The sequence below is a fragment of the Silurus aristotelis genome, assembly GCF_946808225.1.
Source record: "Silurus aristotelis genome assembly, chromosome: 28".
Taxonomy (NCBI): Eukaryota; Metazoa; Chordata; class Actinopteri; order Siluriformes; family Siluridae; genus Silurus; species Silurus aristotelis.
In genome coordinates this window covers 683,824-710,243 of record NC_139601.1, presented here as the reverse complement: position 1 = coordinate 710,243, position 26,420 = coordinate 683,824, and the positions used below count along the sequence as shown (strand labels likewise).

General features: G+C 39.0%; 2 protein-coding genes and 1 long non-coding RNA gene across 3 annotated transcripts; 1 reads left to right on the top strand and 2 right to left on the bottom strand.

The window, feature by feature from the left end:
• Window positions 1-1,518: 1,518 nt before the first annotated feature.
• LOC310721759 (myosin heavy chain, fast skeletal muscle-like) lies at window positions 1,519-12,778 on the bottom strand. The gene is made up of 40 exons (XM_083533701.1): window positions 12,628-12,778; window positions 12,040-12,252; window positions 11,146-11,289; window positions 10,900-11,056; window positions 10,773-10,800; window positions 10,542-10,653; window positions 10,372-10,464; window positions 10,143-10,206; window positions 9,710-9,808; window positions 9,506-9,609; window positions 9,284-9,422; window positions 9,066-9,184; window positions 8,829-8,978; window positions 8,571-8,741; window positions 8,170-8,467; window positions 7,962-8,035; window positions 7,793-7,880; window positions 7,594-7,711; window positions 7,336-7,459; window positions 7,001-7,137; window positions 6,659-6,914; window positions 6,342-6,584; window positions 5,884-6,060; window positions 5,656-5,801; window positions 5,477-5,567; window positions 5,001-5,390; window positions 4,710-4,836; window positions 4,511-4,629; window positions 4,226-4,422; window positions 3,955-4,138; window positions 3,701-3,866; window positions 3,478-3,602; window positions 3,089-3,397; window positions 2,798-3,001; window positions 2,590-2,715; window positions 2,335-2,505; window positions 2,147-2,251; window positions 1,965-2,060; window positions 1,750-1,881; window positions 1,519-1,635 (listed from the first exon to the last, which is right to left on the bottom strand). The coding sequence occupies exons 2-40, from the start codon at window positions 12,238-12,240 to the stop codon at window positions 1,615-1,617; spliced, it is 5,805 nt and encodes a 1,934-aa protein (XP_083389827.1). The 5' UTR covers window positions 12,241-12,252; window positions 12,628-12,778; the 3' UTR covers window positions 1,519-1,614.
• Window positions 11,296-16,282, top strand: LOC310721799. The gene is made up of 3 exons (XR_014532193.1): window positions 11,296-11,817; window positions 13,239-13,312; window positions 15,955-16,282. It is a non-coding gene; the product is annotated as an uncharacterized lncRNA (long non-coding RNA).
• LOC310721756 (myosin heavy chain, fast skeletal muscle-like) lies at window positions 15,715-26,335 on the bottom strand. Its single transcript, XM_083533698.1, has 40 exons — window positions 26,272-26,335; window positions 25,160-25,375; window positions 24,916-25,059; window positions 24,670-24,826; window positions 24,543-24,570; window positions 24,315-24,423; window positions 24,144-24,236; window positions 23,980-24,043; window positions 23,794-23,892; window positions 23,590-23,693; window positions 23,366-23,504; window positions 23,148-23,266; window positions 22,911-23,060; window positions 22,653-22,823; window positions 22,243-22,549; window positions 22,041-22,114; window positions 21,873-21,960; window positions 21,674-21,791; window positions 21,415-21,538; window positions 21,102-21,238; window positions 20,759-21,014; window positions 20,436-20,678; window positions 20,174-20,350; window positions 19,946-20,091; window positions 19,767-19,857; window positions 19,291-19,680; window positions 19,000-19,126; window positions 18,801-18,919; window positions 18,518-18,714; window positions 18,248-18,431; window positions 17,999-18,164; window positions 17,698-17,822; window positions 17,309-17,617; window positions 17,019-17,222; window positions 16,807-16,932; window positions 16,555-16,725; window positions 16,367-16,471; window positions 16,185-16,280; window positions 15,970-16,101; window positions 15,715-15,823 (listed from the first exon to the last, which is right to left on the bottom strand). The coding sequence occupies exons 2-40, from the start codon at window positions 25,361-25,363 to the stop codon at window positions 15,809-15,811; spliced, it is 5,808 nt and encodes a 1,935-aa protein (XP_083389824.1). The 5' UTR covers window positions 25,364-25,375; window positions 26,272-26,335; the 3' UTR covers window positions 15,715-15,808.
• Between the last annotated feature and the right edge of the window lie 85 nt (window positions 26,336-26,420).

Below are 26,420 nucleotides of genomic sequence, written 5' to 3'. Positions count from 1 at the left end.
TTAACATGAACAGTTTACATTTAAAAAAATGTTAAATAAAATGCCTGCTTGTTTAAATAACAAAATTAATATTTGATAATATTTAACAAATAAAATAGAATAAATCAAATGAATGCAATACACTTTATATTATATTGTTTAAATTAAGTAATCAGGTAAATTGGCAGAAATTAAATTGATTAAATAAAATTAAATAAATAGAAATTTTTTATTAAATAGTTTACATCTGTTAGACCCCATTTGGTAATTACAGATGTGTATGTGTGTCACATTTAATATTACGGTTAGGGTTACTTATTTTAGCATACTTAAGCAAATGTCTTCATTCCTTCCATCCTTTATTTATTCAATATGCAGAATCAACATCGTTAGTGTTGGCTGCCAGCCACTTCCTGGTTTGTGGCAAACGCTAGCACTATGGATTCTTTAGCATTTTCGTGCATGCGCAAAACAAATCTTATTTCTGGTGTGGAGTGATTAGCCAAAGTGACACTGAACTAACTCTAGTTCCTTTTTTATACACCTGTCATTGTTGTGTATGTTTTCAAGGTTAATAATATATTTTTTTTTAAATGCACTGAAAGTGGAAGGCCAAGACTAAACAAACTTGCAGTTCATCACCTAATACATTCCTGAGGGAACTCGAAATGTATTTCCGCACGTAAAAAGGATTGCATTCGGTACATGTGCACCGAAACGCTCCTGATCTTTATTGAAATCAAAATGAAACTTAATATCAATAATACTATGCCGTTAGTAGGTAGTAGTTTCTGCTTAGAATTAACAGGCTTTGTTATTTATAAACATCTTAAAGGAAGTAAAAGTTTAATTCTGTATAGATTTTCATTTCCTTTTTTCTCATTTTGATACTTTGCTAAATACGTTTTACAGATAAAAGTCTTGCATTTTTTTGTGGATAATGCCTCTAGCCTGTATTTGGGGATTTGTGCATGTGGTCAAGTGCAGAAATAAGCGATCGAATGAGACCTCAAAATGGATTAAATCACTTTTACATTCATTCTTATGGGGAAATTCGTTCGAACGTACGAGCAAATGGACCTACGAGCAATTTTCAAGAATGAATTATGCTCGTACAACGGGGATTTACTGTATTGGAAAGTGATCCTCAACTCCACTTTATGACCCTGGACTCTCCTGAGCAGGTTTTCCACAAAGATACTTTAGTACATTCAGCTGTAAATTCCCATCCAGCATGATGCTCTCATCACCCAGTTCACAGTAGAAATGGGATTGACCAGGTTGATGAGCTGTGGCTAATTTATTTTTAATTTATTTTTAAGCTTCAGCATTCAGGAGTTCAATCTTGGTTTCATTTTATCATGGATTTTATTTTATTGTAATCTGAATTTTAGGCTGTGGCCACCAGTTCCTTCGAAATGAGCAGTTGATTTAGAAACATGACTGAGTCACATGACCTGAGTTTTATATAAGTGAAAGTTTGTGTTTAAAAATTATGAATGGTTTTGGAACTGAATAAAGCAGCTGATATCAAGTATATCAAGTTTACAGAATTTATTAAAGTTTAAGCAAAGACAAAAACAATGGCATATTATATGATTGTTGTCTTGTCTTATCTTGTCCTGTCTTCATCCTTTATTCAGCCAACTCCTTGCTCTAAAATTATTTAAAAAAAAACATTGAGTTATATAAATACAATATAAATACCTTTTCTCATCATAAATGCAGAATAACAAAAATGTGAAAATTATGATTGACCTAACCACATACCTTTCCAACATCTCTGCTCTTGGTTCTCAGCTTGTTGACCTGGGATTCAGCAATGTCAGCACGCTCCTGAGCTTCTTCCATCTCATGCTGGACTTTCCTGTACCTGGACAGGTGAGTGTTTGCCTGCTCCTCCTGTGATTAATAAGCATTATTCACTTTAGTGCTGCTGTAAGTACAATATCAGCATGTATATCAGTACATAGTGACACACTTACAGCTTCCTCAGCCTGCCTCTTGTAGGCCTTTACTTTCAGCTGCAGTTTATCCACAAGGTCCTGCAGTCTATTCACGTTCTTCTTATCCTCCTCAGTCTGCAATAGTTGATGTTTATTCAGGATTTGTTTAGTTTCATTGTTTTTCTTCACATGGACTGTATGGTAATAAACATATTATGTACCTGGTAGGTAAGTTCCTTCACTTTCCTCTCATATTTACGGACTCCTTTAACGGCTTCAACGCCACGTTTCTGCTCGGCTTCGACCTCACTCTCCAGTTCACGCACCTAGATCAGACCTTACATTTATAGAAAACTTTCTAACAAATATATTCACGCTTTTCTTTACTGGTTTAAATACGGCAACTTACCCTGGATTCCAGTTTCTGGAGCTGCTTCTTTCCACCCTTCATGGCAAGATTCTCAGCTTCATCCAGACGGTGCTGCAGATCTTTAACGGTAATCTCAAGGTTTTTCTTCATCCTCTCCAGGTGAGAACTGGTATCCTGCTCTTTCTTTAGCTCTTCAGCCATCATAGCAGCCTATCAAATGGGTCATAAACGTGTCAGGATTACATTTCAAGCATTTGTAAAGGACATTGGTGAAAAGTATTTATAAACACTCACATCTGTGATGGCCTTCTTGGCTTTCTCCTCAGCATTCCTGGCCTCCTGGATGGTATCATCCACCTCACCTTGTACCTGCACCAGATCACCCTCAAGCTTCTTCTTGGTGTTGATTAGACTGGTGTTCTGTTGTTTAGAAAATAGGGACAATTAGGATAATTGTACATAAAATGTAAAATTGGCACCAAAGTTTGTTGTAGGAACAAACCTGAGAGTGCAGCAGTGCCACACGCTCACTGGCATCAACCAGCTCCTGTTCAGCCACTTTGCGGCCTCTTTCTGTCTGCTCCAGTGCAACTCTCAGTTCCTCAATCTCTGCCAGCATCAGGTTATTCCTGCGCTCCACCATGGCCACCTGCTCCTTCATTTCTTCTTGTCCTCTGACAGCCTCATCAAGGTGCAGTTGGGCATCCTGGTGTGACAGTGGATATCACTTTGACTACATTTATCATATGAAACAAAAGAAAACTTCTAAATAAAAATAAAAGTTAAGGCAGACCTTGAGCTGTCCTTGGACATTCCTGAGCTGTTTCTGGGCTTCAGCTGCCTGGCGGTTGGCATGGCTCAGCTGAATCTCCATCTCATTTAGATCACCCTCCATCTTCTTCTTGACCCTCAAAGCATCATTCCTGCTCCTAACCTCAGAGTCCAGAGTAGTCTGCATGGACTCAATCACCCTCTGGCTGTTTCTTTTGATCTGCTCCATCTCCTCATCTTTCTCAGCCAGTTTCCTGTCTATTTCACTCTTAACCTGGTTGAGCTCAAGCTGGACACGAAGGATCTTGGACTCTTCATGTTCAAGTGTACCCTGAAAAATATGTTTAATGTTCAATATGATGCAGATCCAGTTGTACTTTATTTCTACTTGTTGCAGTTATGTATAGTAACCTCAGCTTCCTCAAGAGCAGTCTGGATTTCTGATTTCTCAGTTTCCACCGTCTTCTTTGCCTTCTCCAGCTCATGAATGGTCTTTCCGGTCTCTCCAATCTGTTCAGTCAAGTCAGAGATCTCATCTGCAGAAGAAACATTTCCAGGTGAATGTTTTTGGATACTTGTGCTTTAGTAAAATTCAGTAAGTAGTAGAAAATGCAGTTTTGTTTGGGTTACATACGCTGCAGATTCTTGTTCTCTCTCTTCAGGGTCTCGAGATGATCAAGAGCTTCTTCATATGAGTTCTTCATCTTAAAGAGTTCAGTACTGAGAGAACGAGCTTCTTTCAGAGCTCCCTCCAGTTCAGCCTGACCTTCCTCAAACTTCTGCTTCCATTCTGCCAAGACCTGAAAATATGGAGGACAGTTACATGCTATGCTAATTGTACAGATCAGCATTGTCTTGTACACGACATTCAGGTGACTGATTGTAGACCTTGTCAAAGTTCCTCTGTTTCTTGTCGAGGTTAGCAGCCAGGGCGTTGGATCGCTCAACATCAATCATGAGGTCCTCCACTTCACCCTGCAGTCTCTGCTTGGTCTTCTCCAGAGAAGCACATTTGGAGTTCACTGCTTCAATGGTTTCCTCAGCCTCTTGGAGGCGCTGAGCAAGCTTTTTTCTAGGTGGATAACAAAGTTTGGTTTGCATCACTGATAATGTGTAAGGGCATCATTTTTCCATAAAACCATGTCTTATGTGTTTTTACTTGGCCTCCTCAAGCTCCTCTGTACGCTGGATGGCATCAGTCTCATATTTGGTTCTCCATTGAGCCACCTCACTGTTGGCCTTTGACATTGAACGCTGAAGCTCAGCCTTGGCCTCCTGCTCTTCCTCAAACTGCTCTCTGAGAAGATCACAGTCGTGGCGAGCTGATTGGACAGCATGAGCCAGAGCGTTCTTTGCCTAGAAGTGAAATTTGTTATATATATTTATACTTGTAAGTGTTAATATTATTATTTGTCAGATTTGCATCACACTGTGTGTGTTTCACCTTGACTTCCTCCTCGATATGTCTTTTGAGTTCCTCGATCTGCTGAGTGTAAGCTTGTTTTCCTCTAGTCAGCTGAGAAACAAGTGCTTCTTTCTCCTCCAGCTGACGGCTGAATTCACCTTTAACAGGAGTGTGAATTATGTTACTAAAACTGATCGTGTGATTTCAGGTTTCTCCGCTTTATCGTGATTTAACGTACCATTCTCAGTCTGAAGGCGGGCTTTTTGTGTGCTGATGTCATTGAGTTGACGAACATGTTCATCATTCTTAGCTTTGAGTTCACTCAGCTGGTCCTCTACGGTGCGGCACATCTTTTCTAGGTTACCCTGGAAAGAGAAGCGTACGTATATAATGCAGATATATTTAAATGTAGTAAAACACGTCCTTTCTGCCTGTGAATGTATCTCCGATTGTTGTTGACTCAGAACCTTAAGACACTTCAGGCTATAGATGAAGTTAAACAGGATGATGAGATTTTATTGTCAAATACCTTTGATTTGGCCACAGCTTCCATGTTACTGGAGAGATCATCGATCTCCATTTTATATTCACTCTTTTCCTTCTCCAGCTTCTGTTTGACACGCTGAAGGTTGTCGATCTGCTCTCCGAGCTCAGCAACGCTGTCAGCTTGTTTCTTGCGGAGTGCAGCAGCTGTAGCTTCATGCTGCAGAGTGGATTCTTCCAGATCACGACGCAGTTTCTGGAACTCGGCCTCGCGCTTCTTGTTCATCTCAATCTGAGCAGCGGTGGCACCTCCAGCTTCCTCCAGCCTCTCACTGATCTCCTCAAGTTCCCTGGAGAGATCAGCTCTCTGCTTCTCAACTTTAGCACGAGCTGCACGCTCAGCCTCGATTTCTTCCTCCAGCTCTTCAATGCGAGCCTGAAATCAGAATTTTTTATTTTATTTTAGACATTTGAATTTTCCTCTACAAGACTGAATATTATTGTTTCTTACAAAAGAAGTACCTGGAGCTCTTTAATCTTTTTCTGAAGCTGGGCACCCAGGGTCTGTTCATCTTCAATTTTGCTCAGAAGTTGACTTGTTTCAAAGTCCTTCCTGTTTTGATGAAATGGGAAAAGTAACATGTAAATATTTTTATAAACAGATTTGTATTTGTTGCTTTATCATTGTAAGACCCACTCACTTCTTGATCTTCTCATCAGACTGCTGCTTTTCGTTCTCCAGATCCATTATGGACTCTTGGGCCAGTTTCAAGTCACCTTCAAGCTTTCTCTTGGCTCTCTCAAGGTCCATACGCAGCTTCTTCTCTTGTTCCAGAGAACCTTCAAGCTAAATTTGATAATGCATCTTATCAAAACACCTGATAATCATAACTGCTGAACCCTTTATGAATTACAGTATGGATATTTACATCATCAACTTGTTGCTCAAGCTTGGTCTTGGATTTGGTCAGAGTGTTGACTTTGTCTTCCTCTGCCTGGAGATCATCCAGAGTCTGCTGGTGTGCCTCTTGGAGGGCTTTCTTCTCCTTAGTGAGCTTGGCAATGTTCTCATCCAGAGATGCCATTTCTTCAGTTAGGTTCTTGACCTGTGTGAAATAATTTCAGATGACCATATTACTACCTGTATACTTGTATTTCTTTTTTTATTAAATATATGTTTTCTGTAATCATTACCTACATGTTTCTTGTGGAAGATAAGAGTAGCACTTTCTTATCTTTAGTAAGTAATTTCCTAATCTCAATTACTATCACTCAGATCCACAACAGTGGCGTGTAAAGCATCTAACCATAGTCACAGTCTGGATTTAGTGACTGTATCAATAGTACAGTGTGTAGCATCTGTTAATTTATAGTGCAACACACAAACCTTGTTCTCGGTGGCATGTTTCTCCTTCTCCACTTTGGCCAAGGTGAGCTCCAGGTCATCAATGTCTTTCTTCAGCTCAGAGCACTCATCCTCCAGTTTCCTCTTCTTGGCAGTCAGCTCAGCATTGATTTCCTCCTCGTCCTCCAGTCTCTCATTTGTCTCCTTGAGCTTAGCTTCAAGCTGGATCTTGCTTTTGATGAGTCCCTCACATCTTTCCTCAGCATCAGAAAGGCTCTCTGATTCCTGTTAATGTGGGTTTTTTTATAATAAATTCCAATTTTATTAGAAATGAACTTAAACTCTGTATAGAAACTTACAGAGGCTACTGCTAGTTGCAGGTCATTTTTCTCCTGTTGCAGAGAAACCATCTTCTCCTCAAGCTCTTTCTTCCTAGCCAGTGCTTTTGTCAAGTCCTCTTTCATTTTCTCAAAGTTCTCCTTCATGGATGCCATTTCCTTCTCAGTCTCTGCAGTTTTGAGAAGAGGCTTGATCTTAAAGTACAACTTCATCCATGGCCAGTGTTTCACATTCATGAATGAGCGGATGTTGTATTGGATGGAATAGATGGATTCCCTGGAATTTAAGATGAATTAGGTCACCTATTGTAAGTTTCTGTACTTGGTTTGTCCATGTGTCCATCTTTTGTCATCTAAACATACCTCCTCTCCATCATCTTGGAAAACTCCCTCCTCATGAGGTAGCCACGGCACAAAGCCTGAGTCATGGTCACCAGATTGGCTAGTTTTTCATCTCGCAACTCCTCAAGGGTTCCCAGCAGACCGGCTTTGAAGAACACCTGCAGGTTCAGATAGATAATCAGATCCTTTATTTAAGGAAATTCTACAACGGAAGTGTATAATAAGTCTTTTAATACTTATCATTTATGTACATTTAAAAGGTAAATGTTCCTTTAATTTGAACTTTTCTAGAAATCAGAAAATCTGAGTGTTTTTAGTACCAACAATAATACTTTTGTTCTGACAAAACTTCAAACCTTGGTGTGTCCAAACTTGTACTGTGTATGATCCACATCAATGGAGCCCAAGAGTTTCTCTGAAGCTTTCTTGTTGTCAATGAACTGTCCCTCTGGGATGACGCTGGCATTCAAGACTTTGTATCTAAAAATGATATATTTATTACAGAATATATAATGTACATATTTTCATGTGTTTGCCCACAACTCATGTGTAGAACTGAAGGTATTTTGAGGTGTTTTACAATTAGAATTAATTATATGTTGAATTCAGATGACCTCTGTTTGAAGTCACCATAGAGGATCCTGCTGGGGAATCCCTTTCTGCAGATTCTGATACCCTCCAGCACACCATTACACCTCAACTGGTGAATGACCAGGAAGTTCTCCATCAGACCTAGAGGTTCCAGTTCAGTGCATAAGTATGATGGTGTTTAATTATTCATTATAAATGTAGGAAAATGAGAAGAGAACCTACCTGGAGTCTTGGACTCATTTGGAATCAAGCAACGCACAAAGTGAGGGTGAGTGCTCCTCAAGTTGCTCATCAGCTTGCCCAAGTTCTCCTGTAGATGTCACACATTATAAGTAAGTCATTGCATAGATTTTTTTACTGTATATTTACACCAATAAGCTGAAATATTTACCCTAAACAATGCAGACACTGTCTGGAAGGAACCACCCTTCTTTTTGCCAGCCTTCTTTCCAGCACCAGCATCAGCTGCACATCAGAGTTAAAGTGTATTAATATTCTTTGCTTTATATATGTACAAGTTTATATCAGAAACAGCACATTTCAGCTGCAGTTTATCAGCAGTAATAGTTCATATCTATAAATGTTGCTCTTACCATCACCAGCATGGGCTGCATAAAGGTGGCACAGCAGTTTGTTCCCTGATTTCTGGTACAGCTGTACAACAGAGTCGTTCAGTGGATCCTTGTTCTTGTCCAACCAGCCGGTAATGTTGTAGTCCACAGTGCCGGCGTAGTGCACCAGGGAGAAGTGAGCCTCAGCTTTGCCTTTGCCAGGCTTTGGCTTCTGGAAGGCGTTGCATTTGCCAAGGTGCTGGTCATGAAGTTTGTTCTTGAAGGACGTGTCTGTAGCTTTGGGGAACATGCACTCCTCTTCAAGGATGGAGAAGATGCCCATTGGCTGTTGGTGACAGATTTTTTATTAGAGATCACTGGAGTATTAGTGGTGAAAGTATGATTATTTTATTGATGACATTAATTGTACTGACACCACAATAACTTACCTTCTCAATAAGCTCAATGCAGGAAGCCAAGTCCATACCAAAGTCAATGAACTCCCACTCGATACCTTCTTTCTTGTACTCCTCTTGTTCCAGCACGAACATGTGGTGGTTGAAAAACTGTTGCAGTTTCTCATTTGTGAAGTTAATGCAGAGCTGCTCCAAGCTGTTGTACTGTTAGAGTTCAGCAATAGATTAGACATTGTCAAAGTATTGCACAAATCAGAGGACATATCATGGAAAGAAAAAACAATTATTTACATCAAAGATCTCAAATCCAGCGATGTCCAGTACACCAATGAAGTACTGCCTTTGCTGCTTTGTGTCCAACATCTCATTGATACGAATGACCATCCACAAGAACATTTTCTCATAGATGGACTTGCAGAGAGCAGACACGGAATTGTTCACCTGAAAGTATAATCCATAATTGTTTATTCGTCAGGTGAAAACTCAAACTTTAATTCTTTTTTCTCTTAGTCACTAATGGTACGTTACCTGTGGTACAGTCTGGCCTTTGGTCACAAACTCGTTTCCGACTTTGACTCTGGGGTAACACAAAGCTTTCAGCATGTCAGCTGAGTTCAGTCCCAGAAGGTAGGCGATTTTATCAGCAACTGATGTGTGGAGAGAAGATTGTCTTTAATATCACACATAGCATACATTTACTACTTTATATATTTACAGACTGGGTAATAATTTCTTTTATTTTGTACTTTCAGTGCCATCAGGCTCAGCCTGCTCCTCTCTCTGCTTCTGCTTGAACTTCATGTTGCCATGATGCATCACAGCACCGGTCAGCTTGTAGATATTAAATTTCTCATCAGCATTGAAGCCAAGAATGTCAATGGCAGTCTGTGTGATGAAGAGACGAGATTGGTCATGTTATCTTTTAAATTAACACACACACACATGTTTCTAAAATCATTTCTTCCTACATCTGTGGCAATGAACTCCTCCACATCATCAATGCTCTTGACTGTGATTTCACCCTGGCTGATCATTGGGTAATCATAAGGGTTGGTGGTGATGAGCAGTGCCTCTGTACAAGGATAAAATAATTCATTGTCATTCACACAAATCTGTTCTTTAAACTAACATGCAGGGATTTTAGTAACATTGCAGTACATGAGATTTCTTACCAAGCAGCTCGGGTTTGTGTCCAGTCATGAGCTGGTAGAAAATGTGGTAGCTTCTCTCAGCAGACAGCTGGAAAGTGACTCTTGACTTTTCCAGCAGATCTGTTTACAAGCATTTCATACATAATAAACAAGCGTTTATTTTTGAATATTTAGAAATGTGATCATTAATCAGATCGACATCTTTTAATAATATTGACAGATGTGGTTGCACTTTCTACATTTTGAACTGCATAATTTTTTTTTCTTTAATCACTAACAGGTGTTACTGCTATTGTTCAATCCAGCAAGTTCCCCATCGTCTTTTAGCGCCACCTCTACATTATCATCTAGTTATTATGGCTTCTCCATTAGTAAGTAAAATGCATTAACATACTCGCCTTTTAGATGGAAGCAAAACACTGGTTTCTATTCAAGTGATTTGAATCAAACTTACATGTTTCAATATCAGCTGATGCCAGCTTGCCAGTTTGGCCGAAGTGAATTCTGATGAATTTACCCTATAAATAAAAGAATATATATTTATATATATATATATATATATATATATATATATATATATATATATATATATATATATATATATATATGTAAATCACATGAAATGTACATGACTGCATACCACAATCTCTATCTATATATATTTCCAGTATATGTGAACTTACAAAACGAGAGGAGTTGTCATTTCTCACAGTCTTGGCATTACCGTAAGCCTCCAGCAGGGGGTTGGCTGCAACAATTTGGTCTTCCAGTGAACCCTAGTGATGATGGCAGGTATTTAGTGAGCATTCTGAGGTCTGATTCTGTCACACAGCAGTAGTAGTTTTTCTCTCACCTTTATTTTGCCAGCAGCTGGTTCTGCTGCCTTCTTGCCAGTCACGGCAACCATTGCAAAGTACTGAATGACACGTTTTGTGTTCACAGTCTTTCCTGCACCAGATTCTCCACTGGGGGTAGAAAAGGAGAACCAGGTGTGAACAGTAGTTCAGTGCATGTGCATGTATCTAGAGATGAAGCTCTGTGATTATTAGAAGTGAATCATATTTAAGAAGAGGTTTTGACTTACGTAATCAGGACTGACTGGTTCTCACGATCTAATGGTGTAGAAGAATTAATTCAGCATTTTGTATAAGGCACTGAATTATTCATACAGTAACAAATAGTTAGAGAGAGAATCATAAAGAATATCGTACCAGTGTGCATGAACTGATAGGCGTTATCAGAGATGGAGAAGATGTGAGGTGGGGCTTCAATCCTCTTTTTGCCTCTGTATCCAGACACAACGACAGTGTCATACACTGGGAGCCACTTGTAGGGGTTCACAGTGACGCAGAACAACCCTGAGTAGGTCTAAAGAAGCGTCCAGAGAAATGTTAATCATTAGTGTCGTCACTCTCGTATTTCTCTTTGAAAATTTAGTAATTCTTTGTTTAACTTACGTAGATCATCCATGCTGCGTAACGCTCTTTGAGGTTAAACAGCACAGCAGGTTCACTGAGGTGGGTCATCATGGCCATGTCCTCCATTTTGTCGTACTTTGGAGGATTCATTGGAAAGATTTCATCTTCCTTAACGGTGACAGTCTATAAAATATCAGTGATAAAGCACATTTAATGGTCACTTATGTAGGAGTGTGCAGTAAATGTAGAATCCTGACTAATGTTGCTAAGGGGCGGAAAATGTCCAGGAACTTTCCATAGGAACTTCATCTGTGGAATTTTGAAAATTCTCCAAGTTGAAAACTTGCCGGAATCAATTATAATTATTTTATATACAAACATCAATATAAACAATTAGTTTGGTCATAATTTGAGATGCATGCAAACTAATACAGATTTAAAAAATGTAATTTTTTATTTAGATTTAATTGTTAGTATAATTTTGTTGTACAATAGTTTACACACATCACAAGGAAGTCTTAAGCATAAATGTGTTATATTTATGTAATTTACGTGACATTTTCTCCAAGATTGACATTTTTGACATTATCTTATGTGCAGAATTCGAGAAATGATTTGATGTTATGGAGGAATGCTTATTGCATGTAGGGGGCGTGGCCTCAGTAACCCTGCAGTAAGTCTGCTGTGCGCATGTGATCGATGAATGTGCAGGTAGGAATTTAACTGGAATCGTAATAAATCAGGGATTTGTTAATCAAAATTATCCTGCAAGATTTTTTCGAATTACATTTAAAATATCTGTTATAGGCTCATCTGCAAATGTGTAAATTCCCAGTTTATTCTCATTTACTCCCATAGAAAGTTTCAAAAATTCAGGAAGTTTAAAACCTTAGTCCAGACACTGTTAAATGGGTCAATTATCTTTACACTCACTTTGCCGCCCTCAGTTTGTACGGTGGCTTTGCCCCCCTCTTTACTCTTCAGTGTACCCTTGAGGTACATATCTCCGACATCGACCACAAAGACGGCTGTTTTGGCATCAAAAGGTTTGTTCTGAGCCTCAATCCTCTCCTTTTCTGGCTTGCGGAGGTAGATGGCCGCCGGGCCGAAGCATTCCATCTCACCATCTCCCATGGTGGCAGGTTACTGTGGAGTCAAATGACAAAAAAATTTGCCTTTTACTCTGAATGAAGTAAAAACAGTCTGTGTTTTATACATGATATACAGTATATTGTATATATAAATATATTTAGCTAGGTCTAACGTAAATATTAACTTTGTATTTGTATTATTAAACAAATTTACTTGTAAATTTCAACGGAGTTTAAATCACAGTATTAATCCTGTAATTAAATCTCTTTTTTCCATCACAGGATTTAGCATTTTTCTTTCTCTTTCTATATGCTTCTTGAAAAGATTTCCATGCGATTTCTGTACATAGCCTGACGCAATAAATAGTAACTTAATGTAGATAAAGCATGTTTTTAATTCTTTTCTACATTACAATTTTTTACACTGTACCTTGTTCGATGTTAAGAGGAAAAATTGGCAGATGGTAGATTGGCTGGCAGATGGTGAACTCTGAGGGAAAAACAGAGTAAACATTAATTTACTCATCCGATTCAAACACAAAGATCATTTTCAAACATATGAGACATCAGCACTGGACTGGAGCCTTCTCACCTTGGCTGGGTGCTTGAGGTTCCTTCAGTCCTTGGGGGAGCCTGTTATATAGCAGCATTACCGTTCACTCAGCAGAATTGTCTCTCTATAAATGGCCATGTTGTATTAGTTGATGCGATGTATTTTTGTTTTATGCAGCATTTCAAATGATGTTTGTCTTTTAAGGTTTACTACATAAAATACAGTTTTATATAACAATATAGTTTATGAACAATTTACAAATTAACATTAGCATAAATATTTACACGTAAACCTGGTTTCTCAGAACTTATTTACTTTTTTTATCGCTTTTTTCTCATCTCATATTTTGTACAGTTTTTTTACGGTATATTATTCTTTAAATAATGATGTACTTTTGTTTTGTTTTTTGTTTGCTTAAAAAATTTGTCTAAATTTGTGATTTGTATGAGGTTCATGAGCCCAGTTATTTTGTTTTAATCTTTATTTAGGATTTCTGGCATTGAAGATGCACTAAACTTGGATGTGGAAAAGCACTCAGATCTCTCTGGTGTTCACTATCAAGGTCAGTGGCATCATTTTCAGATATATAAAATATCCATGTAGACAGTAATCCACAAGCAGTCATCATTTATCCTAGAGTTCATCTGTTGCCAGTAACATATTGTGTGGAAGAATCATTAAATAATTTTGCCAAAAGTAAAAAAACAAAACAAAACCTAATTTTGAAATAAATAAACTTTAGTGTACTTTGAGCTTAAGCCCTGTTTTGTTAGAATAAGCTTAAACTATTTAGATGCCTAGACCTGACTTGGAAACATGGCAAGATTTAAGAGATCTAATATTTAGGGCTCTTCAGTGCCAACAATGTATCAAGTTAAAATGGCACAACTTTTAGTCTAAGATTGATTACCAGTGACTGACCATAATGTTCTTTTTGAAGAAAGATAATATGTTTTGGCAGTTGCTTACTAGGCAGTGAAATTTAGAAGTGATTAGTTTATAAAGTGAAACGATGAAACAAAATATTACAAGCAGAAAGTTCATATAAGGAATAAATTTAAATTTAGAAACCTGTTAGGGGTCTAGTGTGGCCTCAAGAATTTTGTGTACTTCAAATTGCAGTATAAATAAGTTTATTTACGCTACAGAAGAGTTCCCAGCTGCAGTGATCTTGGAAGTAAGTGTCTGTTGATTTCAGTCCAGTATAACTATCTAAAAGTAAGTATTTAAGTTGTATGATTAAAATGTTGTAATTGCTGTGCTTTATGTAATTGGTTTATATAAAAAGCTCATGGCTTGTGTTTTTTTTTATCTTAATTACATTTTTATGCAGTTTACTCACAGTTTTCTCTGTTCATTTAAACCTGAGTCATTATACTGCTGTGACTGATTGACTGAAGGGGTACAAAAATCAAGTATAATTGTGACTATTTTATGGGTTGGACCAGAAATGAGGCAGGTTTGGGGCAACTCAAAAATGGATCTTTATTTGTGTTCACAATTTATTATGCTACTTTTGCTTTCAGCAATTGTATTTTTATGCACACACGTGCCTCTGTGCTGCTCAGCCCTGAGACAGACATAATTTTACGTAGGTGAGAATCAACACATGCCGCCTCCCTATTCACGATGAACAAACAATAGGCTGGAAAAGTAAGTTGTTAATAAAATAAATCAGTATTGGATGCCTGTGTTCTTCAGGCACGCAGGTGGCATTGCCTTAAAAACATACATGCTTCTGTAATGAAAATTACTTCAAGGGCCTGGAAACATTTCCAAAAATCGTTGTCCATAGCGCTTTTCACAACGGACATTGTTTCAAAGCAGCTTTACAGAATTTAAGAGTTAAGGTGAGCAAAGTGTGTTTATCCCTGATCGGTAGCCATGGCGACTGTGGCAAGGAAAAACCTCTTGAGATGTTATGAGGAAGAAACCTTGAGAGGAACCAGACTTAAAAAGAAAACCCCTACTCATTCAGGTGATATCAAGAGTTTAATTATAAATCTTTAAAACAATACAAAACACTGGAGAGTGAGAACTAACATGAGCACCAGAGTGTGAGATTATGAGTAATGTTCTTTCTACAGTCTTATACAGTCATGGAGTCATGGAACCAGGAGCTTTTGCACAACTCATAAAATAGCTCAACATTTGAGAGCATTAGTGCCTATTCAATTGGTCTTATACATATCTTTCACATCTGGAAAGGCAACATCAATGCTTGAAGGTATAAACAGGTTTTAGAGTCATGTGCTTTTTTGTGCTCATTTTTATCACCACATTATCTGTGTAAAGCTGCTTTAAGACAATGTTCATTGTTAAAAGCGTAAGACAAATAAAAATGAATTGAATTTAATGTGCTTCCATCCAGGCAATGGAGGACCTTGCATATATTAGTAAGACAATGCTAAAATAGCATGTAGTAGAAAAGTATAAGTGCTAAACTGGCCTGCCTGCAGTTTAGACCTTTCACCAATTAAAAACATTTGGTATGTCATGAAATGAAAAATACTACAAAGATGACCCAAAATCTTGTATCAACCATTAATAGGACATTTCTCTCCCAAAACCTCAGCAGCAGATCTTTTCAGTTCCCAGACAAATATGGGCTAAATTAAGGGTAAATTTACCCTGTCCTAACTGTTTTGAGTTGTGTTGTAGCCATTAAATTTGTAATCTCACTTGTTATGCTTATAGTTAATAGGGATGTGCAGAGATCACCAGAGCTTAAATACTAATGCATTTTGTACCACCTTATTGACTTTACTTGTAGTTTATTATAGTAAATTTATAAAAGTGTTCTCCAGTTGCAAGGTTCCTACTTGGACTGATGTGTGGAAGACAACTAGAGTCTATTAAATAATGTCTAATATTTTGTATTGTGTACTTTTTGTAATGTGATGGTCCCTAGCAGGGCTTTTAATTTTTTAAGTTCTCTTACTTCACAAAAAGAAAAAAAGACAGTTTGTTACATTTGCTTGATTTATTTAATACAAAATAAGACATTACAAGTCAGTCATATTTTATGTTTGCTTGTTGCTGTCTGGTTGGTCTCATCTTATTCTTCTTTGCTCTTTGGAAAACATAAAATGAATACACTTAGATGAAATCTTTGAAGTCGTTTAAATAATTAAAAATTGTTTGATATGACGCTTTAATAAAATTATTAGGAATTATGATGATTATGACGTTTTCTTTTTAAAGATGACTTTGCCCCACCTTTCCAACATCTCTGCTCTTGGCTCTCAGCTTGTTGACCTGGGATTCAGCAATGTCAGCACGCTCCTGAGCTTCTTCCATCTCATGCTGGACTTTCCTGTACCTGGACAGGTGAGTGTTTGCCTGCTCCTCCTGTGATTAATAAGCATTATTTACTTTAGTGCTGCTGTAAGTACAATATCAGCATGTATATCAGTACATAGTGACACACTTACAGCTTCCTCAGCCTGCCTCTTGTAGGCCTTTACTTTCAGCTGCAGTTTATCCACAAGGTCCTGCAGTCTATTCACGTTCTTCTTATCCTCCTCAGTCTGCAATAGTTGATGTTTATTCAGGATTTGTTTAGTTTCATTGTTTTTCTTCACATGGACTGTATGGTGATAAACATATTATGTACCTGGTAGGTGAGTTCCTTCACTCTCCTCTCATATTTACGGACTCCTTTAACGGCTTCAACACCACGTCTCTGCTCGGCTTCGACCTCACTCTCCAGTTCACGCACCTAGATCAGACCTTACATTTATAGAAAACTTTCTAACAAATATATTCACGCTTTTCTTTACTGGTTTAAATACTGCAACTTACCCTGGATTCCAGTTTCTGGAGCTGCTTCTTTCCACCCTTCATGGCAAGATTCTCAGCTTCATCCAGACGGTGCTGCAGATCTTTGACTGTAACCTCAAGGTTCTTCTTCATCCTCTCCAGGTGAGAACTGGTATCCTGCTCTTTCTTCAGCTCCTCAGCCATCATAGCAGCCTAGTGTATGACCATGACAGGAAGTTAGTTTTCAGGTTAACTGTAAATCAATGTGGTACAATTTCTGCATTTAACACTCACATCTGTGATGGCCTTCTTGGCCTTCTCCTCAGCATTTCTGGCCTCTTGGATGGTATCATCCACCTCACCTTGTACCTGCACCAGATCACCCTCGAGCTTTTTCTTGGTGTTGATTAGATTGGTGTTCTGTTGTTTAAAAAAAAAAAAAAAAACATTAGGATAATTGTACATAAAATGTAAAATTGGCACCAAAGTTTGTTGTAGGAACAAACCTGAGAGTGCAGCAGTGCCACACGCTCACTGGCATCAATCAGCTCCTGTTCAGCCACTTTGCGGCCTCTTTCTGTCTGCTCCAGTGCAACTCTCAGTTCCTCAATCTCTGCCAGCATCAGGTTATTCCTGCGCTCCACCATGGCCACCTGCTCCTTCATGTCTTCTTGTCCTCTGACAGCCTCATCAAGGTGCAGTTGGGCATCCTGGTGTGACAGTGGATATCACTTTGACTACATTTATCATATTAAACAAAGAAAACTTCTAAATAAAAATAAAAGTTAAGGCAGACCTTGAGCTGTCCTTGGACATTCCTGAGCTGTTTCTGGGCTTCAGCTGCCTGGCGGTTGGCATGGCTCAGCTGAATCTCCATCTCATTCAGATCACCCTCCATCTTCTTCTTGATCCTCAAAGCATCATTCCTGCTCCTAACCTCAGAGTCCAGAGTAGTCTGCATGGACTCAATCACCCTCTGGCTGTTTCTCTTGATCTGCTCCATCTCCTCATCTTTCTCAGCCAGTTTCCTGTCTATTTCACTCTTAACCTGGTTGAGCTCAAGCTGGACACGAAGGATCTTGGACTCTTCATGTTCAAGTGTACCCTGAAAAATATGTTTAATGTTCAATATGATGCAGATCCAGTTGTACTTTATTTCTACTTGTTGCAGTTATGTATAGTAACCTCAGCTTCCTCAAGAGCAGTTTGGATTTCTGATTTCTCAGTTTCCACCGTCTTCTTTGCCTTCTCCAGCTCATGAATGGTCTTTCCAGTCTCTCCAATCTGTTCAGTCAAGTCAGAGATCTCCTCTGCAGAAGGAAGTAATTATTTATATATAAAATATATAAATATAAATATATATATATATATATATATATATATATATATATATATATATATATATATATATATATATAAATATTTTTTTTGTTTGTTTTCATTTAGAGGCTATAAATATTTACATGTAAACAGTTTTTTAACATACGCTGGAGGTTCTTGTTCTCCCTTTTCAGAGTCTCCAGATGATCAAGAGCTTCCTCATATGAGTTCTTCATCTTAAAGAGTTCAGTGCTGAGAGAACGAGCTTCTTTTTGAGCTCCCTCCAGTTCAGCCTGACCTTCCTCAAACTTCTGCTTCCATTCTGCCAAGACCTGAGAATATGGAGGACAGTTACATGCTACTTGTACAGATCAGCATTGTCTTGTACACGACATTCAGGTGACTGATTGTAGACCTTGTCAAAGTTCCTCTGTTTCTTGTCGAGGTTAGCAGCCAGGGCGTTGGATCGCTCAACATCAATCATGAGGTCCTCCACTTCACCCTGCAGCCTCTGCTTGGTCTTCTCCAGAGAAGCACATTTGGAGTTCACTGCTTCAATGGACTCCTCTGCTTCTTGAAGACGCTGAGCAAGCTTTTTCCTGTAGGCACATGAACAGCAATATAATGCCTATGTTGTGCATTATTTGTTTAGCGACAGCTGTTTGTTATTGTAGTAGGAATTTACTTGGCCTCCTCAAGCTCCTCTGTACGCTGGATGGCATCAGTCTCATATTTGGTTCTCCATTGAGCCACCTCACTGTTGGCCTTTGACATTGAACGCTGAAGCTCAGCCTTGGCCTCCTGCTCTTCCTCAAACTGCTCTCTGAGAAGATCACAGTCGTGACGAGCTGATTGGACAGCATGAGCCAGAGCGTTCTTTGCCTAGAAGTAAATGTTTTTCTTGTTAGTGTTCATATTGTTCTTATTATACCATTTGTCAGAGTTGCAATAAACTGTGTGTGTTTCACCTTGACTTCCTCCTCGATATGTCTTTTGAGTTCCTCGATCTGCTGAGTGTAAGCTTGTTTTCCTCTGGTCAGCTGAGAAACAAGTGCTTCTTTCTCCTCCAGCTGACGGCTGAATTCACCTTTAACAGGAGTGTGAATTATGTTACTAAAACTGATCGTGTGATTTCAGGATTCTCCGCTTTATCGTGATTTAACGTACCATTCTCAGTCTGAAGGCGGGCTTTTTGTGTGCTGATGTCATTGAGTTGACGAACATGTTCATCATTCTTAGCTTTGAGTTCACTCAGCTGATCCTCTACGGTGCGGCACATCTTTTCTAGGTTAGCCTGGAAAGTGAAGTGTATGTATATAATGCAGATATATTTAAATGTAGTAAAACACGTCCTTTCTGCCTGTGAATGTATCTCCGATTGTTGTTGACTCAGAACCTTAAGACACTTCAGGCATTAGATGAAGTTAAACAGGATGATGAGATTTTAATGTCTAATACCTTTGATTTGGCCACAGCTTCCATGTTACTGGAGAGATCATCGATCTCCATTTTATATTCACTCTTCTCCTTCTCCAGCTTCTGTTTGACACGCTGAAGGTTGTCGATCTGCTCTCCGAGCTCAGCAACGCTGTCAGCTTGTTTCTTGCGGAGTGCAGCAGCTGTAGCTTCATGCTGCAGAGTGGATTCTTCCAGATCACGACGCAGTTTCTGGAACTCGGCCTCGCGCTTCTTGTTCATCTCAATCTGAGCAGCGGTGGCACCTCCAGCTTCCTCCAGCCTCTCACTGATCTCCTCAAGTTCCCTGGAGAGATCAGCTCTCTGCTTCTCAACTTTAGCACGAGCTGCACGCTCAGCCTCGATTTCTTCCTCCAGCTCTTCAATGCGAGCCTGAAATCAGGATTTTTTATTTTATTTTAGACATTTGAAGTTTCCTCTACAAGCCTGAATATTATTGTTTCTCACAAAAGAAGTACCTGGAGCTCTTTAATCTTTTTCTGAAGCTGGGCACCCAGGGTCTGTTCATCTTCAATTTTGCTCAGAAGTTGACTTACTTCAAAGTCCTTCCTGTTTTGATGAAATGGGAAAAGTAACATGTAAATATTTTTATAAACAGATTTGTATTTGTTGCTTTATCATTGTAAGACCCACTCACTTCTTGATCTTCTCATCAGACTGCTGCTTGTCGTTCTCCAGGTCCATTATGGACTCTTGGGCCAGTTTCAAGTCACCTTCAAACTTTCTCTTGGCTCTCTCAAGGTCCATACGCAGCTTCTTCTCTTGTTCTAGAGAACCTTCAAGCTAAATTTGATAATGCATCTTATTAAAACACCTGATAATCATAACTGCTGAACCTTTTATGAATTACAGTATGGATATTTACATCATCAACTTGTTGTTCAAGCTTGGTCTTGGATTTGGTCAGAGTGTTGACTTTGTCTTCCTCTGCCTGGAGATCATCCAGAGTCTGCTGGTGTGCCTCTTGGAGGGCTTTCTTCTCCTTAGTGAGCTTGGCAATGCTCTCATCCTGAGATGCCATCTCTTCAGTCAGGTTCTTGACCTGTTTAAGATCATTATTATAATAAATTGTCCATTTAAATTCTTATTATTAAAAAGTGAAATATTTTCAATGAATTAATCTGAACCTTGTTCTCAGTTGCATGTTTCTCCTTCTCCACTTTGGCCAAGGTGAGCTCCAGGTCATCAATGTCTTTCTTCAGCTCAGAGCACTCATCCTCCAGTTTCCTCTTCTTGGCAGTCAGCTCAGCATTGATTTCCTCCTCGTCCTCCAGTCTCTCATTTGTCTCCTTGAGCTTAGCTTCAAGCTGGATCTTGCTTTTGATGAGTCCCTCACATCTTTCCTCAGCATCAGAAAGGCTCTCTGATTCCTGTTAATGTGGGTTTTTTATATAATAAATGTTTTCCCAATTTTATTAGAAATGAACTTAAACTCTGTATAGAAACTTACAGAGGCTACTGCTAGTTGCAGGTCATTTTTCTCCTGTTGCAGAGAAACCATCTTCTCCTCAAGCTCTTTCTTCCTAGCCAGTGCCTTTGCCAAGTCCTCCTTCATTTTCTCAAAGTTCTCCTTCATGGCAGCCATTTCCTTCTCAGTCTCTGCACTCTTGAGAAGAGGCTTGATCTTGAAGTACAACTTCATCCATGGCCAGTGTTTCACATTCATGAATGAGCGGATGTTGTATTGGATGGAATAGATGGATTCCCTGGAATTTAAGATGAATTAGGTCACCTGTTGTAAGTTTCTGTACTTGGTTTGTCCATGTGTTCCATGTTTTGTCATCTAAACATACCTCCTCTCCATCATCTTGACAAACTCTCTCCTCATGAGGTAGCCACGGCACAAAGCCTGAGTCATGGTCACCAGATTGGCTAGTTTTTCATCTCGCATCTCCTCAAGGGTTCCCAGCAGACCGGCTTTGAAGAACACCTGCAAGTTCAGATAGATAATCAGAGCCTTTATTTAACGAAATTCTGCAAATACTTATTATTTATGTTGATTTAAAAGGTAAATGTTCTTTTTATTTATTTGTATTTTTTTAGAAATGAGAAAATCAGTGTTTTTAATACCAACAATAATAATTTTGTTCTGACAAAACTTCAAACCTTGGTGTGTCCAAACTTGTACTGTGTATGATCCACATCAATGGAGCCCAAGAGTTTCTCTGCAGCTTTCTTGTTGTCAATGAACTGTCCTTCTGGAATGACGCTGGCATTCAAGACTTTGTATCTAAAAATGATATATTTCATTACACAATATATAATGTGCATATTTTCATGTGTTTGCCCACAACTTTTTTGTAGAACTGAAGGTATTTTGAGGTGTTTTACAATTAGCATTATTTATATGTAGAATTCAGATGACCTCTGTTTGAAGTCACCATAGAGGATCCTGCTGGGGAATCCCTTTCTGCAGATTCTGATACCCTCCAGCACACCATTACACCTCAACTGGTGGATGACCAGGAAGTTCTCCATCAGACCTAGAGGTTCCAGTTCAGTGCATAAGTATGATGCTGTTTAATTATTCATTATAAATGTAGGAAAATGAGAAGAGAACCTACCTGGAGTCTTGGATTCATTTGGAATCAAGCAACGCACAAAGTGAGGGTGAGTGCTCCTCAAGTTGCTCATCAGCTTGCCCAAGTTCTCCTGTAGATGTCACACATCATAAGTCAGTCATTGCATAGATTTTGGACTGTATATTTATACCAATAAGCTGAAATATTTACCCTAAACAATGCAGACACTGTCTGGAAGGAACCACCCTTCTTTTTGCCAGCCTTCTTTCCAGCACCAGCATCAGCTGCACATCAGAGTTAAAGTGTATTAATATTCTTTGCTTTATATATGTACAAGTTTATATCAGAAACAGCACATTTCAGCTGCAGTTTATCAGCAGTAATAGTTCATATCTATAAATGTTACTCTTACCATCGGCCCCAGCATGGGCTGCATAAAGGTGGCACAGCAGTTTGTTCCCTGATTTCTGGTACAGCTGTACAACAGAGTCGTTCAGTGGATCCTTGTTCTTGTCCAACCAGCCGGAAATGTTGTAGTCCACAGTGCCGGCGTAGTGCACCAGGGAGAAGTGAGCCTCAGCTTTGCCTTTGCCAGGCTTTGGCTTCTGGAAGGCGTTGCATTTGCCAAGGTGCTGGTCATGAAGTTTGTTCTTGAAGGACGTGTCTGTAGCTTTGGGGAACATGCACTCCTCTTCAAGGATGGAGAAGATGCCCATTGGCTGTTGGTGACAGATTTTTTATTAGAGATCACTGGAGTATTAGTGGTGAAAGTATGATTATTTTATTGATGACATTAATTGTACTGACACCACAATAACTTACCTTCTCAATAAGCTCAATGCAGGCTGCCAAGTCCATACCAAAGTCAATGAACTCCCACTCGATACCTTCTTTCTTGTACTCCTCTTGTTCCAGCACGAACATGTGGTGGTTGAAAAACTGTTGCAGTTTCTCATTTGTGAAGTTAATGCAGAGCTGCTCCAAGCTGTTGAACTGTTAGAGTTCAGCAATAGATTAGACATTGTCAAAGTATTGCACAAACCATCAGAGCACATATCATGGAGGAAAACACTCATTTACATCAAAGATCTCAAATCCAGCGATGTCCAGCACACCAATGAAGTACTGCCTTTGCTGCTTTGTGTCCAACATCTCATTGATACGAATGACCATCCACAAGAACATTTTCTCATAGATGGACTTGCAGAGAGCAGACACGGAATTGTTCACCTGAAAGTATAATCCATAATTGTTTATTCGTCAGGTGAAAACTCAAACTTTAATTCTTTTTTCTCTTAGTCACTAATGGTACGTTACCTGTGGTACAGTCTGGCCTTTGGTCACAAACTCGTTTCCGACTTTGACTCTGGGGTAACACAAAGCTTTCAGCATGTCAGCTGAGTTCAGTCCCAGAAGGTAGGCGATTTTATCAGCAACTGATGTGTGGAGAGAAGATTGTCTTTAATATCACACATAGCATACATTTACTACTTTATATATTTACAGACTGGGTAATAATTTCTTTTATTTTGTACTTTCAGTGCCATCAGGCTCAGCCTGCTCCTCTCTCTGCTTCTGCTTGAACTTCATGTTGCCATGATGCATCACAGCACCGGTCAGCTTGTAGATATTAAATTTCTCATCAGCAGTGAAGCCAAGAATGTCAATGGCAGTCTGTGTGATGAAGAGAAGAGATTGGTCATGTTATCTTTTAAATTAACACACACACACACATGTTTCTAAAATCATTTCTTCCTACATCTGTGGCAATGAACTCCTCCACATCATCAATGCTCTTGACTGTGATTTCACCCTGGCTGATCATTGGGTAATCATAAGGGTTGGTGGTGATGAGCAGTGCCTCTGTACAAGGATAAAATAATTCATTGTCATTCACACAAATCTGTTCTTTAAACTAACATGCAGGGATTTTAGTAACATTGCAGTACATGAGATTTCTTACCAAGCAGCTCGGGTTTGTGTCCAGTCATGAGCTGGTAGAAAATGTGGTAGCTCCTCTCAGCAGACAGCTGGAAAGTGACTCTTGACTTTTCCAGCAGATCTGGACACATTAAGATAAAAATTCACTTAGCTGTATGTATCTTTTATTTACAAAATAATTATTTTGAAAACAAACTCTGAAACTTACAGGTTTCAATATCAGCTGAAGCCAGTTTTCCAGTTTGTCCAAAATGGATTCTAATAAATTTACCCTAGAAAGTTAAAAGATAATTAAAATACAGTTAAGTTTTAAGATGACCAGTTTTCTAAATCTTCAAACTGTAAAACGCAATGCAATGTAGGTCTACTTACAAAACGAGAGGAGTTGTCATTTCTCACAGTCTTGGCATTACCGTAAGCCTCCAGCAGGGGGTTGGCTGCAACAATTTGGTCTTCCAGTGAACCCTAGTGATGATGGCAGGTATTTAGTGAGGATTCTGAGGTCTGATTCTGTCACACAGCAGTAGTATTTTTTTTTCTCACCTGCATTTTGCCAGGAACAGGTTCTGCCTTCTTGCCAGTCATGCCAACCATTGCAAAGTACTGAATGACACGTTTTGTGTTCACAGTCTTTCCTGCACCAGATTCTCCACTGGGGGTAGAAAAGGAGAACCAGGTGTGAACAGTAGTTCAGTGCATGTGCATGTATCTAGAGATGAAGCTCTGTGATTATTAGAAGTGAATCATATTTAAGAAGAGGTTTTGACTTACGTAATTAGGACTGACTGGTTCTCACGATCTAATGGTGTAGAAGAATTAATTCAGCATTTTGTATAAGGCACTGAATTATTCATACAGTAACAAATAGTTAGAGAGAGAATCATAAAGAATATCGTACCAGTGTGCATGAACTGATAGGCGTTATCAGAGATGGAGAAGATGTGAGGTGGGGCTTCAATCCTCTTTTTGCCTCTGTATCCAGACACAACGACAGCATCATACACTGGGAGCCACTTGTAGGGGTTCACAGTGACGCAGAACAACCCTGAGTAGGTCTAAAGAAGCGTCCAGAGAAATGTTAATCATTAGTGTCGTCACTCTCGTATTTCTCTTTGAAAATTTAGTAATTCTTTGTTTAACTTACGTAGATCATCCATGCTGCGTAACGCTCTTTGAGGTTATACAGCACAGCAGGTTCACTGAGGTGGGTCATCATGGCCATGTCCTCCATTTTGTCGTACTTTGGAGGATTCATTGGAAAGATTTCATCTTCCTTAACGGTGACAGTCTATAAAATATCAGTGATAAAGCACATTTAATGGTCACTAATGTAGGAGTGTGCAGTAAATGTAGAATCCTGACACTGTGTCAATTATCTTTACACTCACTTTTTTGCTTTCCAGAGTTTCTACGGTGGCTTTGCCCCCCTCTTTACTCTTCAGTGTACCCTTGACGTACATCTCTGCGGCATCGACCACAAAGACGGCTGATTTGGCATCAAAAGGTTTGTTCTGAGCCTCGATCCTTTCCTTTTCCGGCTTGCGGAGGTAGATGGCCGCCGGGCCGAAGCATTCCATCTCACCATCTCCCATGGTGGCAGGTTACTGTGGAGTCAAATGATAAAAAATTGTCTACAGAAATTCTACTGTAGCTCACAGTTGCCAAGAATTTTAATGCTGGCTTTCATTAAAAGCGTGTCAGAATGCACAGTGCATCACAGCTCTCTGTGTATAGGTTGTGTAGTTGCAGAGCTATCATATCTTCAGTGCTGCCCGCTCTTCACTAGCAAACACTTCTATATTGTCGTGCGAGGATCAACTAAACCATCGAGCCTAGTCTTTATTTGCAGAAGTGGCTTCTTTTGGCAGGATAACGCAGCCTGGCACACTGCAAACATTTTTCAGCACTGGTGTGACGAACATGTGGGAAAAATTTTCAACATTCCCCAAATCTTAACATCCGTGGGATGTTCTGGACAAACAAGTTTTATCAATGGAGACCTCACCATACAACCTACAGGACTTAAAAGATGTGCTCCTAATTTCTTGGTGCCAGTTACCACAGCATGCCTATAGTAGTCTTGTAGAGTGCAGATCTTGACCAGACAGATCTGCTCTACTGGCACAAGTGGGAACTACTCAATACTAGGATGGTGGTTTAAATTTTAGGCATGATCAATGTAAACATATGATGACCTTATATTTATATATAGTTTTATAAATACTTTTCATTGCCTTTATTTTTATTTGAAAAGACTTTTATCTAAGCTTAATACATTTCCATTGATTTTTTTAACACTGAATAAATCCTGATATTAATTCTTTGGATGTCTTTGTTTTCTTTCAGAGCATTTAAGCATATCTCATTCCCCAAAAAACAATGTATGCTCTTCAAAGAGATTTCCTTGCAGTTTTTGCACATAGCCTGACAAAATAAACAAAATGCATAATAAGCATATTTTGATTAATCCTGTTTCACCATTATGATTTTAACACTGTACCTTGTTTGATGTCAAGAGTAGAAATTGGCAGATTGTGAACTCTGGAAAAAGAAGTCAATATCAATTTAGATATTCAGCAAAAAAATTGTAATAGAAAGTTTTACAAATCTATCAGTGTTCAAACATATGAGATATCAGCTCTGGACTGG